Genomic DNA, 16,391 nt, shown 5'->3' with positions numbered 1-16,391 from the left:
TATCATGCCTATTTTATGTCTATTTTATTACCTGTTTATTATGTCTATTTTATTATTTAGTATTATTGCACAATCAAAGCGGGCATGGCCACCCGCATTTCACTGTATGCCCTGGTATGTATGTGACAAATAAACCTCTTGAATCTTGAATCTTGATTTCACATGTGAAATTAAGAATTTGGAGAACTGAATATTCTAATGGTACCAACTAATGGCTATTGAAAACTATAGAACTATAGAGTTTTGGAATTCCAAGATTCTGAGAGAACATTCCAAAACACTATCACCAAAGGGTTAATCAAGACCTTGCAAATTCCCACCATTCCATTACACCCTCTCCAGTTAACTCGAGGAGGCCATGCCTCCTATAGACATGACCTGTGATTTGACGATCAACTAGCCAATAGGCTTTTAACCTGTGAGGAGCAATCACATCTGCACTTATACACAGATGTACTGTTCCAAACATTGTGGTTAACAGGAAACCTTTAAAATTATGGTTGTGTATGTGTCTGCCCTTTGTTACCTACGTGAACTCCATTAATTTATTGGCCTACTTGAGTAATTGGATTCCCAGTGAATCAGTGATCTTATCCCAGCAATGGCAAAGACCTCTTTTGAACTCCAGATGAAAGTAAACAAGGTGGATATAGTGATATTTATGGGGTATTTAGTTGCCCTGTGCCAATATTTGAGCATGACAATGTGTGTATACTTTATGATGGTAGCACTTTATGTGCACAAAGAAACTATATGTTTACAAAATGTGGGAACACATGTTATGTAACTGGTAGTAATCTAGCAGATAGAAAATGGGTATTTGAGAGTGGAAATGAATAGCTCTTTAATTAATGTGTCATTTGAAAAGTGAAGTAGAAGCATTCTGGAATGATTTCCCTGCACTGAGACATCAGGACTCCAAGACATGAGTAACTGATGGAATCAGTGGTTTGTTATTAACATATAGTTCCTAGTTCCTATTATATGTACCCCCTAAACTGGAGTGTTACTTTTACGAGAATGACATCAGTGGCCCATGAGCCAATAAGAATGAGGGTAAGGTCAATCTGAATGTCACACACAGGAAGTGCCCAAGAAACCATTGATGTGTTTATCTATGGACATCAGTCCCACTCCCACATCAAATACCACTCAATCAAATAATATTCTATAGAGTCATACAATAATACTTCACATTTCGCACATGTTGTTGATTCATACTGAAATAACAAGCAGGCATCTTGTTTCTTTCCGTGGAAGAGTTCAGTTCAATGTTAAAACTTCCCATAATAAGCATATATAGGGGGGAAACAAAAAAGTCCAGCCTACCTGGGTCCTGTTTGTAAAGCGCTGGATGACCTGAGAGACGAGAGACGGAGGCAGAAGCAGTGTATGGAGACACAGAGTCTCACGACGACCACAGAGAGGCAGACGTGCACGTCGCTGTAGCCAGCAGCACTGGAATAACGCGCTCTCTCTCCCTCCCTCTCTTGCCCCCTCTCTTGACCCATATCTCCCCCTCTCTCGACCCATATCTCCCCCTCTCTCTAAGCTCAATACTGTCCAAACCTCTGACATAACAGTTGGCTGGAGAGTGGTCAGTGGTGACTTTGCTATATTATCTTCTCAGAGTGAGAAAGAGAGGAGGCATTTATTCTCTTCGTTGACTACAGATAATTAACTATGAATAAGAATTGTAGTAGGTTAAAGGAAACCCTCTGTGTTGTGCTCATAAATGACACAGAATGATTGATTGATTGATTGATTGAAAAGTTTATTAACAGATTGCAGAATGGGTACAGTACAGTACAGCTCAATACATACAATTGTTAAGGGTATGCAGACCAGAGAAAGACTTTCGTCTTGTTTACATCAGGGTCCCCCATTTTCAATTCATCATACATTGTATACATGATACATACACAAATGTATCATGTATACATTTATACATGATACATTTCCATTCTTTGAAAGATCTTGAATCGAACCGTTATCACAACACTGAATTAGGTGTGTGATTTTGGTGAACAGTTGGCAACCTCTTATGCCGACCATTCAAATGGCACACACAGTCAACCTAGGTGGAAAACCAGTGACTGAGACGGAATGGAAAATGTCTGAAGACAAGGAGCTATTTCTACATTCCAAGCTTTAGCTCCCTCTGCTGGCAAGAGTCAAGAATAATGCTCCTGTCTGGAAAATATGAAGGGGGTGGTGGTAGTGGTGGTGTGGGGGGGGGGGGGGGGGCATAGGCTATACAGTTGCCTACATGAAGAACAACGCGATATACCTTCTATAGAGATTTTATATTATTGTGAGATTTATAAAATCTCCATGAGACAACCACATATGACTATAATTTCATGATTCAACTTCCTTCTGATGTTTTTTCTGGCTCTTTAAAGGGAACATCCACCCTAAAACTGAATGTACATTGTGTTATTCCATTGATCTTTGTACAATTTATATTTTACAATATTATTGAAATACAAATTATGTACATTCTATTTCAGGGTGGATTTTCCCCTCAAACGTGGCAGCAATTTGTTTACATTAGACTACAAGAAGAGACTAACTTGGTAACTAATATTGATGAAGTTATAATTTATATGATATAAATATAGCCTGTTTATATCTATTATATTATATCGGTATATAATCATAATGCTGTGCTACTGTGGTTGGAACTGCACCATGCCCCCCCCCCGCGCCCCCCCCCCACACACACACACACGCAGCCACAAATGAAACCACACCCTATTGGTCGCTTAGTCGGAAGTAAACATCATGTGACATTGAAAATCAGCTGATCCAAGACCGAAGACATCTTTGCGAGTCACGACTACGGCGTTCATTCATACGTTTCCTATCTGTTATTTTCTGGTAAATAATATACACGAGAAATGCAAAATTCGTTGGTCAAGATTAACTGCGCTGTAACCAAGTTTTCTCATCATCTCTAACATTGAAAACAGTGTTCTCTCCTTGTTCTCCTCTCTGCAGGCCCGATCAGCGGATCTCTCTCTCTGACACCTGCAGCCATGGCGCTTAGCGATGCCGACGTGCAGAAGCAGGTAACATTTCATCACCAATGTCAGCCTTTTATTAACGTGAACATTCAAAATTATTACATCCATGGATCGTCCATCTGCTTCTGTCGATCATCTACTTCATCTCTCGTTTTGGAGTTAAACGGGATGCACGTTGCTTGTCCTTGAGAAATGATGTTCAAAGAATGATGATGACATTGAATGGCTACTGTCTGTGTGGGCCATTATTATTGAAATAAATAAAATAGAGTGCCAACGTTAAGAATTCAACTGACTGACTTTAGTGGTAGTTACAATTATCACATCTATTATATCAGCATTTAATAGTAGTACTATGCACAGGCTATGATGGAGATGGGTCACATGATGAACTCGTGCCAGGAGGACAAGATACTGTAACTAAGCATACTGTATCACCATCTGGTCAATCATGAATGTGAAGTGTCATAGCTCTGAAAAATAGTGTGGACATATTATAGTAAACAAAGCCTTAACCCACATATCTGTGCTTTGGTTATACGTAAGTCTACTGAACGGAATATTATAGTGATATATATATATATATATATATATATATATATATATATATATATATATATATATATATATATTTTTTTTTTGAATGGACACACTAGGCATGAACATTCCACACCACAGTGAGAGAACCAGTCAAGAGAGAAGATAATTAAATCCTGACAAACAAGCATTCTATACAGAGGAACTGACAATGTCATGACGAGCGTTCTCAGCTTTCTTTACAGAATACACTGGTTCACTTTACACAAATGATGACACAAACACAGAGAATAAGTTTACATATTATTTAATAGGAATACTATTGGAGTGATGGAGTGGGGCGGAGTTGCAACACATGAGGATGCACTTATTTGAGCGCTACTGTCCAGCACGGCAGCACCGCAGAGAGATCTAGCAATGAGGAGGAGAAAATAGTTGGGCAGATGCAAGCCAGAAAATGTGAAGTATTTAAAGAGGAAAGCAGTGAGATGAGGGTGAATGGCGAGCAACCAGCAGCGCGGCAGCGAGGGGTAGTATGGTGGATACATTGCAAAGTATGGGTGGGATTATGCAGTTGCGGTGAGAGAAATAAGGAGAGGAATAGGGAGGTGTAGTCTGATGTCACTTTGGACCGCCCGCGAGGTCCACCCGTATAGGGATTTATCATTGGGAAAATGGATTATCAGCTATTGTAACAATTCTGCCTCATGAAAATGTGTGCACAACATGACATTATTATAACAACATTATTTTTGGTTGAAATAAAATTCGGTTGAAATAAAATTCGGCGATTTATTTTTACAATTGTGAATATTTTCATGTTGAGCTATAGATTGTGGATAAATACACACAGAAAGGTACACCGTGCAAATGTTCATGCTTTATTTGTTTTAAACGAGACGATTTAGAAATGGGCTATGGGGAAAATACATTGCGTTTTCAAGATGGTGGACCGGCCGGAAACAGCAATCATCAGGAGCATTATGTAAATATAGAATGTGTGGTTACTTTTGATGAAATTCAAACATTTAAATCAGACTGAATTTCATGGCAATGTGGGGGACAATAATGGACAATAGAATTCACATTCTGTCACACCCACACATGTTTATGCACAGGGTGTGGTTACAGAGGACATTGCCGTTGTGTAGTCACAGGATGATGTATTACATTGTATATAGGAAGTGGAAGTAAACATTGCACTTCACGTGTATTGCATCTAACAACCGTTTGTTCTGCACTCCTACAGCAACATATTTTCTTTTATTTTTTTATTTATTTTTTATTATTGCAAAACAAAAATGATTAAAAGTCAGTACTCAACACACAATGCATAATGAAACTTTCAGTAAAGGTGGTTAAAATACATGCAAGTACAGAAACAAGATAAAACAAAAATAGTCTATAATAACATTTTAACCGTATACAGTGTATATCCAGCGAAATTACAATTATATAAATGTTAGTATAGAATATACCCCTAATACCTATTTTCTAAAACCCTACACACATATGCTCCAGCTCGAACCCCCCCCTCCCGGACCCCCTCTTGGATAGTACCTCCATTATCCCTCACTCCTAACCAGACACTACCATTATAAGCTAGCTTTTATTCTCTCCACCACTTCTACCCACATTGACATTTTGGATTCATTGAGACCCAGAATTCTTGCTGTAGATATTTCTTGATATATCACATCGAGATATGTAAGAAACCACACTTTCCGGCACATTTTTTCCGGTTGAAACCAGCGTGATGCGATCAGTTTTTTAGCTACTGTGATACCCGATAAAACCAATCTCTTTAATTGTGGATTCACTGCAAACTCAAAAACATCATTCAATAGTAATACCGAGGGGTGAGCAACATATTTTCAAAGTAATATAATAATAATAATAAACTTTATTTGTATAGCACCTTTCATACAGAAACTGCAGCTCAAAGTGCTTCACAACAGAACAAAGACAGGCATAAAATGAGCACATAAAGTGCAGACATATAAAATCACAGTTTTTCACATTAGGATCTAACATCCCAACAGGCCACGTTGTTTATGGTTTGATTCAGTTTTAAATAGACAATAATAATAAGATAAAAGTAGGCAGGATTAGCGACTTACGATTTCAGGGTCTGGATCCAGGCAACGTCAACATTCTTGGAATTGACAAAGGGCACGGATACAAAAATACATAGATATATTAGATACACTGGTCAACTTCATGCTCAACATCGTTGGGCACACGGATGTCTCAACATTATTCATACTGATTGCATCATGCATGGCAACCTCTTGTTGTACCAGATCACCGCCTTTATTGTGATGTTTCTATTCCTGTGTGTAGATCAAGATCACCGCTTTTATTGTGATGTTTCTATTCCTGTGTGTAGATCAAGCACATGATGGCCTTCATTGAGCAGGAGGCCAATGAGAAGGCAGAAGAAATTGATGCCAAGGTACAACACACACACGCACGCGCACACACACACACACACACACACACACACACACACACACACACACACTCTCTCAAGTCAAGTTTATTAGCATGTCCCAAACTGGGCAATTCATGTTACAGCAGATCAATAAGAAACTCCAAAAAACACAGTAAAACATACATAAACAAGAAGAACATAGACAGACATGTACATGGTCACAACAAGATCATATAATGATAACAGCTAAATAAGCAACTACAACCATCCCACCCACCTCAAAGCTACCTTCTCCAGCTTCCTTTATTGATGGCACGAATGGAGGTAGGTATAAATGATAATTTATAGTATACCTACCTATTGTTTTTAGCTGCAGGGGTCTCTAAACATTGGCCGGAAGGCAATATATTCCGGATTTAGGGGGTGAGAGCTGTCTGCTCTAATAGACACACACACACACACTGCAAGAATACATTGACACAATGACCATGAATGAATGAATGAAAACTTTATTTAACAGATTGCAGAATGGGTACAATACAGTACGGCTCAATACATACAATTGTTAAGGGGATGCAGACCTGAGAAAGACGTTTGTCTTGTTTCCATCAGGGTCCCCCATTTTCAATTCATATAGACATTTATGACATACACAACATACATGACATTTATGGCATAGGGACATATAGGTATTTAGTACTGATACATTTGTGACATAAGCGGTATTCAAATATACAGTACTGTTACCCCTAGATCCTGACAGAGTATATACATATGATGGGGAGGGGACTGTACATTAGGAGGGGGTGGGTGGGTGGGAGGGAAATATACATACGGCGGGGAGGGAATATATACATGCGGTGGGGGGGAGACTGTCTATTAGGAGGTGGTGGGGGTTTTGGGCATTTACGGTGGCCAGTAATCTTGTCGTACTTGGATCAGCTATTAATCTCAAATCTACACATGGGTATATTATAGAGATGCCCATCTGTTATTCAGATTGTCTCATACAGGGTCATCATGCTATTGCAGTGGCCATACTGTACCCTTCGTGTAAAAAAATAAAACATGTTCTGCATATATTACCATCTTTCACAGGCTTCAGTGGGTGAAGATCAAGGTAATGGAATAAGGGGTTAAATATTGCTCCAGAAGTCGAACCACAAAAGTCTCAGTTTTACAACGATGTCCAATTCCTGCTAGTCCTGTGCAGTACAGTTTCTACGTCAAATGTATATACTCTCTTTTCTGGACTCTTTTTGTAACACAAACAGTACTGTATTTGCAAATCTGGTATGTCATGAATGTATACATGTAGCAGTACTGTCTATCTGTATGTCATGTATGTCATATATGTCCTGATGAATTGAAAATGGGGGACCCTGATGTAAACAAGACGAAAGTCTTTCTCTGGTCTGCATCCCCTTAACAATTGTGTGTATTGAGCTGTACTGTATTGTACCCATTCTGCAATCTGTTAATAAAGTTTTCAAAATCAATCAATCAATCAGTTCCAATATCATGCATTTGTTGTACATGATTTCCACAAAATTCTAAATTATATCCTGTATACCTTTCTGCATACTGTGTTCCATAAACATGTAGTCTTCAAATTGCAATAAATGAGGTATTACTGTAAATACGAGACTCTGTAGAGAGTCCATATTGCATTCCTCTGTGATTATTATTATGCGAGATGTCGTACATCATCGCACACATTCACACACAGTCACGCACACATTCACACACAGTCACACACAGTCACACACATTCACACATGGTCACACACACATTCTCACACAGTCACGCACACATTCACACACAGTCACACACACATTCACACACAGTCTCACACACTGTCACACACAGTCACGCACACATTCACACAGTCACGCACACATTCACACACAGTTACACACAGTCACACACAGTCACACACACAGTCACAGGACAGTGCTGATGACACCATGCTAGTCTGATGGATCACAGGACAGTGCTGATGACACTCCCCGTCTCTCTCATGACCAGGCTGGACAATGTGCAATTCATTTTTATACTGTAATTTTATATAGCAAATTAACACTGTGCAATAGTGCTCACAATTTATTTATTTATTTATTCATTGGAACTTTTTAAACTTCAGAGCTGACCTTCATTGTTTGTTTGTTGTATTGGTTGTCCTTTTTATTGTCTGTCAACTGACTGAGCTACTGGATACCTGAATTTCCCCAAGGGGATGAATAAAGTATCTATCTATCTCTCTCTCTATCTACCTACCTACCTACCAACCAACCAACCATGCTAGTCTGATAGCAGCCATTTCAATATAGTTACAACATCTCTACAACTGACCAATTGTGACCTTTAGGATAATGAAACTTTACCGCCCCCCCCCCCCCCCCCCCCACACACACACACACAGACACGCACACACACTCGCACTCTTCCACTGGTTGTGAGCCGTGAGTGATGAGTGTCTCCCCCTGCAGGCAGAAGAAGAGTTCAACATCGAGAAGGGTCGTCTGGTCCAGACACAGAGATTGAAGATCATGGAGTACTATGAGAAGAAGGAGAAGCAAATCGAACAGCAGAAGAAAATGTGAGTCACGTCAGTCTCAGTCTCATGTCCAGACGGAACCTCGAGGGCCAAGTCTCCTTCCTTCCTCCATCCGTTCTGGAGAGGAACAGCGGAACGTGTGACGCACACACTATTTCCATAATTCTATTTCAGTCGCACACCAACATTGTATGAATTGTTAAAGGAACACGGCAACATTTTGGGGAATTAGCTTACCGTCTTCTCCAGAGAGAGACAAGAAGATGGATACCAGTTTCCTTTCTGTGCGTTCAGTAGAAGGCTATCTGGCTGCATGTTAGCCTAGCTTAGCACAATGAATGGAAGCGACCGGGTAGCCTAGCCATTGTCCAACTAACACCTGTCCGCTTCCATTCATTGTGCTAAGCTAGGCTAACATGCAGCCAGGTGGCTTTCTGCTGAACGCACAGAGAGACTGGTATCTATCTTCTTGTCTCTCTCTGGAGAAGACGATAAGCTAATTTCCCAAAATGTTGGAGTTTTCCTCTCTAACCCAAGTGCTTGTTCATGAACCCCAAATCCTCACATTGGAATAACTGTGATACGTGCTGCTAGTAGGGGTGTCATGACACATCAAAAGGCAACAAATCCCAATTAATTTGCCATATTAATCAAATCATGTCATTTTTGTATTGTACATATGTATTTGTTTTTAATATATTGTTGACTTTTAGGGCGGCTGGGTGGCGCAACGGACTAAGCGAGCGTCACCAATGCGAGAGACACTGGTATCGAATCCGGCTGTCAGTGTTGCTGGCTCAATTGGCAGAGTCAGCGGGAGGGAAGCCGGTGGGGTGGTATTCTGGTCGTTGTAAACAGCGACTCCTACAGGTCGGTCAGGGCACCTGCATAGCGAGGGAGGGAGATGGTGAGGGTAGTGTGACCTCCCACATGTTACACCTCACCAATGAGAGTCCGCGCTGGCAGGTGAAAAGATGCTGCTGGCTGTCTCCTATGTCTCGGAGGAAGCATCTGATAGACTTCAGGGCTCCCTAGACCGACCAGTGGGGGGCACATGCGAGCAATGACCAGGAAGTGGAGGGGGGAATTGGCATAACGACTAAATTGGGATGGGAGAAAAACACAGGGAAAAAAACAGGAGGAGAAAAAGTGGATAAAAAAATATATATATTGTTGACTATTTAATTGTTGCCGAATCTAAATTGTATCGTTGTGAAGCCTGAAGTCTCCACCCCTACTACAAGGTTCGCACAAGGTGCTTGAAGTGCTTGATTTTTGGCCTGGAATTCCTTGAAAACAGCCAATTCTTTTTAACAAGGTGCTTAAAAAGTCATTGAAATTCAAATCAACCATTCACAGTGAAAGTTTCGTTCATCCATGATAAAAAAAAAATCTGAATCAAGAAATACATTTTTTTCTATCTAAACTAATTGTCAGAAGTTTGGTTTGCCATAAATATTTGATTTTAAATTAAAAAAAAACTGCATTAAAAATGAAAAAGTACTTGAAACTTGAATTTCATTTAGCAATGTCTGTGGGAACCCTGTATATCTCATATTTACATCTCTCGCCCCTACAGTCAGATGTCGAACTTGATGAACCAGGCTCGTTTGAAGGTGTTGAAGGCGAGGGATGACATGATTTGTGTAAGCCCCCCATCATCACTCAAAACAATGTGCTACACTGACAGGACGTGCTTCTATAGACCAAATCAAGAGTGTCTGTAAAGAAAACTCCAAACTGTAACCACGGTGACACCGGCGAACATAAGAAATTCATTGTAACTGTTGCACGATGTCAGCTAAATGAAATGTTTTTCTAGCTCTTTTACCTTGTTTTTGAAGTGGGTGTTGCAATAGCTTGAGCTCTGGAGTTATCAACCCGGACCATATGTATTTGCTATTGTAGTGACGTGAAGTTTATAGAATAATAATAATAAAAAGATGCAAGACTGCTTTCATGCTTAAAAAAATGTAAAAAAAATAAAACGCACACAGACACAATAAAGCCCAAAGGCCTATTTCTATTGTGACCTCTGGGAAGCTAGACGATACTTCATGTCATGAGTATAAAGGTGAGTATAAACAACAGTCGTATGTTTCAGCTCAGTATGTGTCAATCAATCAATCAATCTAATCCTTTATTTAACCAGATAAGCATAATTGAGATTAAAATCTCTTTTTCAAGAGCGATCTGGCCAAGCAAGGCAGCAGAAAGTTTCAACATAAAAAAAGAACATCACAATAAAATACAGATAAAACATTCACAGCAAGCTCCAATTTCAGGCAAGTTATCAAACACAGTTGCACTTTTCCGAGGGAACTGAATTCGTAGTATTCTAAGATGGCTTTAAATTCTCTTGAGGGTGATCAGTCCCGACAATTTTAGGGCCTCCTGTATCTTGTTCCAGGATGAAGGAGCAGCATATTTAAAAGCCCTTTTCCCCCAATTCAGTTCTCATATAGGGAACATCCAGTTTTAGAGCAGCTTGAGAACTGTCTGTGTTCTTCAGTAGCCGTGCTTTCGTAAAATAAATATTGAAACGATCAAAGTCATTGTCTTGAATGCAACCTGTGTTCATTTAAAGCGTGCGTCAATATGTTTTAAGTCAATAGCCCCCACCATAGAAGAGATCTATGGTGCCAGGCTGCTTTCCCGTGCCTCTGGCATTATCAATGACCCCTCTGGTCACCCAGCCGCAGGCCTCTTTGTCCCCCTCCCCTTGGGCAGACGCTAGTACGCTACCGCTCTATTACATGCTCTACCTCTCGGTTTACTAAGAGTTTCTTCCCCAGTGCTGTGCGCAGCCTGAATAACTCCAAAGGCTAGATTTGTATATTATCCTATTTTATTTTGGTGTGTTATTAGTCAGGTTGTGGAAGTGCTGTTTCTGTGTGTCTGTGCATCACACACTTTGATTACCGTAATTCCTCTAATAGTAACCCCGGCTTGTATTTGTTTCAACTGTAGCGGGTACCAGGCTTGTATTAGGAGGAGGCCTGTATAAGAGGGAGGCCTATATTTCAAATTTTCAAACGGATCATAATGAATAAATCAACATTTTGTGTCAGTTTGAACCCAGTAAAATGTACTGGGTTCATTTATTGAAACCAAGTACTGTATGAAATAGTAAACAGTGCAATTACAGGTGGTCACTGGTCATTTCAACGTTTTCAAAGTGAAATCAAGTAACTAGCTCAGTATGCAGCTCAGTATATTAGTAACCCGGCTTGTATTAGGAGGCCGGCTTATAATTGCTTAGCTCAAGAGACCCGGCTTGTATTTGAGACCCGGTATATGCACTTTTACTGTAAATTGTGCCTCTATGCATTATTATGCACGTTACTATGATATGCACTTTAGGGGATGTTGATATCAACCTTAGCATTTGTCCTTTTATACGGTGTGTTTTTTAAAATGTCTGTACTGTTTCTACTCTGCTCCTGTATTGGATTAGTTGTAGACACACAGTGTTGCTCTGTACCTGTATTCCAATGTGGATTTGTCCGTACAGTACATGGCAGATAAAATCTCGGACTCTCTGACTCTGACCTTGTGTCGATGTGTCTTTTAGGAAATGTTGAACGAGGCCCGCCAGCGGCTCGGTAACGTAGCCAGGGACTCCTCCAGGTACCCGGCTCTGTTGGACGGCCTGATCCTACAGGTGAGTCAGTCCACCTCGGTCTCCATCACAGCTGTACATCACCCCCATCCTCCACCATCTCCACTGGCTCCCCATCATGTACAGGATTCAGTTAAATTCTACTCATCACCTTCAAAGCCCTCAACAACCTGGCCCCCTCCTTCCTCTCTGACCTCCTTCTCCCCCACACGCCTACCCACTGCCTCAGGTCCGCAGACGCTAACCTCCTCCAACCCCTCAGGACTAAGCTCCGGACCTGGGGGGCGACGGGGCCTTCGCTGCAGCTGCCCCCACCCTCTGGAACGCCCTGCCCAACCATATCCGTCATGCAGACACCCTCTCATCATTTAAAAAAGCCCTAAAAACCCACCTTTTTACCCTTGCCTTCAAGCCTTGAATTCCTTCCTCTCTCACCTTTTATATAATTATTTTTATTTTTATTTTCTTCTACTAAAACTGTATTGTTTATTTTGCTCTGTAAAGTGTCTTTGAGCATTCTGAAAAGCGCTATACAAAATTAATGTATTATTATTATTACAGCCCTGGCCTATTCTTATTTTTAGTTTTTACTTATAATTGTACAATATTCTATTGTGCTTATATTTTATTTTGTTTATATCTCATTTTATTTTATTCAACCTCTTCTATTTTACAGTTGTACAGCCCTGACCTATTTTTTATTTTATTTATTTCATTATTATATTCTATGCATATTTAATTTTATTTTACTCCACCTTTTTATTTTATTATCTGTCCGTTATTGTCTGTCGCACCGAAAACGACCAAAGCAAATTCCTTGTATGTGAAAACTACTTGGCAATAAAGACCTTTTCTGATTCAGATTTTTTTTTTTATTATTTGATAATAATAAATATATTTACTGATATTTACTTTTGTTTGCTATTCCTCGTCAGGGATTCTATCAGCTTCTGGAACCCAAAGTCACCATTCGCTGCCGTAAGCAGGACTTACAGATGGTACAGGTGGGTCACCAACCTTCATTAACCCCTTACTATTAACTGATTTGTTTAATATTGGCTATAAACCCATTTAATTCATAACCCTAGCCCTATCATCAATGATGATATTGATTGGTAGAATCCTTTCTCTGTTGTACAATCCGTGCTGTTCCTCATACTAGTTTGGGCTAGTTAGCCACAAACTAATGCAAAGTCAATGGGGTCGGTCTGTGTACATTACAAGCTAACTGAAATGTACTCCACAGTGTAGATAAAGTAGATTTTAGTTAGCTTCATTCAGCTTGTACAGACAGGAGCTTGGCCCCATTGATATTGCATTCGTTTGTGGCCAGAGCTAGTATGAGGAACAGCATGGATTGTGCTGAGAAAGGACTCTACCAATCAACATAATCATAAGTAGGGAATAGGGCTAAGGTTACAAAACTGAGGACTATCCATTTTAATGTCTCGCTTTCTTGGTTTTGCACGCTTTCCAGTCTTTATGAATGAATGTGCTCAATCCGTTTTCAAAACAAATCACTCGCACTAAAGAAATGCAACCCTTATTACCATTATTCTATTACCATTAATGCTTGCATGTAGGTTAACACATCCAGCGCCAAAAACGCTGTCCAGCGTTATTGCCCGCCATGCGTTGTCTGCCAGGATCGCTGTACAGCGTTTTTGAGATCAATATAAAAAAAATTCGCCATGGCATTCATAATTCATATACCCACCCCCGGTCCTGCAGCTGGACCTTAGATGTGACTGCAACGACGGCTCAATACCGCCGCCTGGTGGATGGTCGGGCGAGTTACACTCGCAAACAGGATGTGCCATCAGTGCATCGATGAAAATCATCTGGCAGTCACATCTCGTTACGGGACTCCCGACAGACACTATGTACATAATGGATTGCTTTCTAAACTTAATAATCGATATGATTTCGGCGTTTATTGCGCCATACAAACCGGAAATGGACCTAGGCGATCAGCGTCGTATAATTGGGATCTTTCACCGCCAGTCTCATTGGCCCACGGTAAGAGGAATATAACGTTATTTTCAACCCGATTGTGCATTTCCTTGTTTGCAAACCATCTGATCAATATATCCACCCAACCTACATAAAGCAGTTACTGATGATCGGGGAATTATAAACTACCCCCCCCCCACCCTTTCCTCCACGCATGATGAGGCATAATGTATACCGATCATATACATTTGAGTTTTTTGGTGTAGCGTGTATGGGGGGGAAACGGCAATCGATAATTACAGCAGAAAAGATTAAAAACATGCTTATATTCTAGAAGGTATTAACACTTTAACTGCCGGAGGTTAAATTCATGACCATGCATGGGTTGCCAGCTCTATTTGTCTATGGAGATGTTCCCCTTCTTTGCAGGGCTATAACTTTTTAGATTATATTGCTAGATTGCCATTATTAGGGCCCATTCAATGTCCTATATGTAATGTTCAGGGTGAAGCAACGTTAAACTTTTTCATTCACATATTCATACTAAAGTATGGTCTAAAGTATAAGTATGTTTTCATCTCTTTCTGCAGCTTTCTCCAGAACGTGATCTATAGCCCCAAATGCATTATATTGATGATGAAATACAGTTTGATGGCAATCGGTGCGATATAAAAAATTCCAACTGGACATGGTTCTAGAAGTTACTACACGTCATCTGATGTTGACCGGATGGCCGAGGGGGCGTTTATAATTCCGTGGGCAGCGTTATACCATTCATCTAATGTGGGTCATATGTTCATCAGATCAGTTAGTATAGAAGACATTGAAAAATAACGCTGAATCTTACCGTATCTTCCTCGCGCCGTTGGGCGATGAGCGTGGAGTATACATTTTCCTATTATGGGATGTTGAAATACCCGGTCCATTTCCAGGTTGTATAATGGTATATACATCCAAATCATGTTGTTTATCGAGTTATTGGCAACGGATCGCTATGTATTGTGACGAGCTAGAGTGCCGGGACCTATACCGAGTGCCCGGAAGTAATATGGGTGAACAGCACATCGTCCAAGTAACTTCCTGTTTGGCGATTACGCCGAACGGTCACCAGATGGCGCTCTTGAACCGCTAGAGGGTTCAGTGGGGCTTTTTGGTGGGTCTCAGGCCAGCGGATGGGAAATATGAATCCGATCACAGATTTTTGAAATATTGATATCAACGACGAGTTACGGCGTCTTCGGCAACTTGAGCATGGCGGGGAAGGACGCCTGAACACATCTTTCGGCACTTAAAGTGTTAACACAACAATGTATGAATGAAAAAGTATAACGTTCCCACATCCTGAACGATAGATAATCGATGTTGAATGGGCCATAGTAATGTCAATATAGCAATACAATTTAAAAAGTTATAACCCTGCAAAGAAGGTAAACATCTCCATAGACTTACAGTGCTGGCAGAGAATGGTATAAGATGATCAAACTCCGTGGCAGTTAACGTGTTAATGGTTAATAAGGCCCTGTTATGTAACCGTGATTTAATGTGCGCAGTTGCACTGTTTGTCCACATGCAACCGGGTTTTTGGAACACTGCAACCGTGGTCTTTGAAAACCGGAGTCCAGGGTGAAGTTTTGGGCGCATCCCGATTGCATTGGTTGCGTGTGGGCATACTAACCGAGGTTATTTCCAGTGTTTACAGCAGAGCTGTCCCAAGTAGCTGTGGCTACCAACTAAGCTCATGTGTTGTCAAGTTATTGTTATAAGTCCAAACTACAGCAGTCTGCATCCCCTTAACACTTTCAGTGCCAACGACGGGAAATCTCGTTAGTTCATGCCAACCGTTGAGTGCCAGCCAACGAGAGATCTAGTTTTTAATCGTTTTTTTTTAATTAGCGATTTCATCAATCTAGCCTCACGTTACCAGTGGGGATCTGTCTGAACTCGAACAGGGAAAATACCGCCCCCTATCGTCTCTCTGGATGGTACTGCACCCCTTTGGATTGGATTGAATGAAACGCATGGAGAAAAAAAAGTCCTGCTTCCACATTTTACTTGTCAGACAAGTAACCGGAGACGATCCAAGTAATCGCCCACCACCAGAACAGCGGAGAATGTGTGTTTCCAGTACCCAGCGTTGGATCAATAAACGCGATCGATATTTGGAATGGCGATCAGGAATTGGAATAATCTTTTTGGAGAACATCTGATCTGAGGTAAGGAATCTATTTTACCAGTCTTGGGATAATCTGAGCTATTTTC

General features: G+C 40.6%; 2 protein-coding genes across 3 annotated transcripts in view; one reads left to right on the top strand and one right to left on the bottom strand.

Annotated features, from left to right (window-relative positions):
* Window positions 1-3,043, bottom strand: part of LOC311242095 (uncharacterized protein) — a gene marked incomplete at its 5' end in the record, with an annotated part of 19,270 nt that extends 16,227 nt beyond the window's left edge. Inside the window, 2 exons of the mRNA XM_084331046.1 lie at window positions 1,330-1,407; window positions 3,034-3,043. Coding sequence (XP_084187172.1) covers window positions 1,330-1,407; window positions 3,034-3,043 — 88 coding nt within the window. The remainder of the gene's footprint in view (window positions 1-1,329; window positions 1,408-3,033) is intronic.
* Window positions 2,768-16,391, top strand: part of atp6v1e1b (ATPase H+ transporting V1 subunit E1b) — a 37,096-nt gene continuing 23,472 nt past the window's right edge. Inside the window, exons 1-7 of one of the 2 annotated variants that reach the window (XM_084330753.1) lie at window positions 2,768-2,883; window positions 3,004-3,074; window positions 5,956-6,021; window positions 8,490-8,599; window positions 10,137-10,203; window positions 12,132-12,221; window positions 13,115-13,183. In XM_084330753.1, coding sequence (XP_084186879.1) covers window positions 3,042-3,074; window positions 5,956-6,021; window positions 8,490-8,599; window positions 10,137-10,203; window positions 12,132-12,221; window positions 13,115-13,183 — 435 coding nt within the window. In that variant the 5' untranslated portion in view covers window positions 2,768-2,883; window positions 3,004-3,041. Of the gene's footprint in view, window positions 2,884-2,975; window positions 3,075-5,955; window positions 6,022-8,489; window positions 8,600-10,136; window positions 10,204-12,131; window positions 12,222-13,114; window positions 13,184-16,391 lie in introns of both variants that reach the window. The other variant, XM_084330754.1, reaches the window with a different exon arrangement.

The sequence above is a fragment of the Notolepis coatsorum genome (assembly GCF_963971535.1).
Source record: "Notolepis coatsorum genome assembly, chromosome: 15".
In the NCBI taxonomy this organism is placed as follows: domain Eukaryota; kingdom Metazoa; phylum Chordata; class Actinopteri; order Aulopiformes; family Paralepididae; genus Notolepis; species Notolepis coatsorum.
The sequence above is the reverse complement of the archived record's forward strand: the minus strand, read 5'-3'. Positions and strand labels throughout refer to the sequence as shown.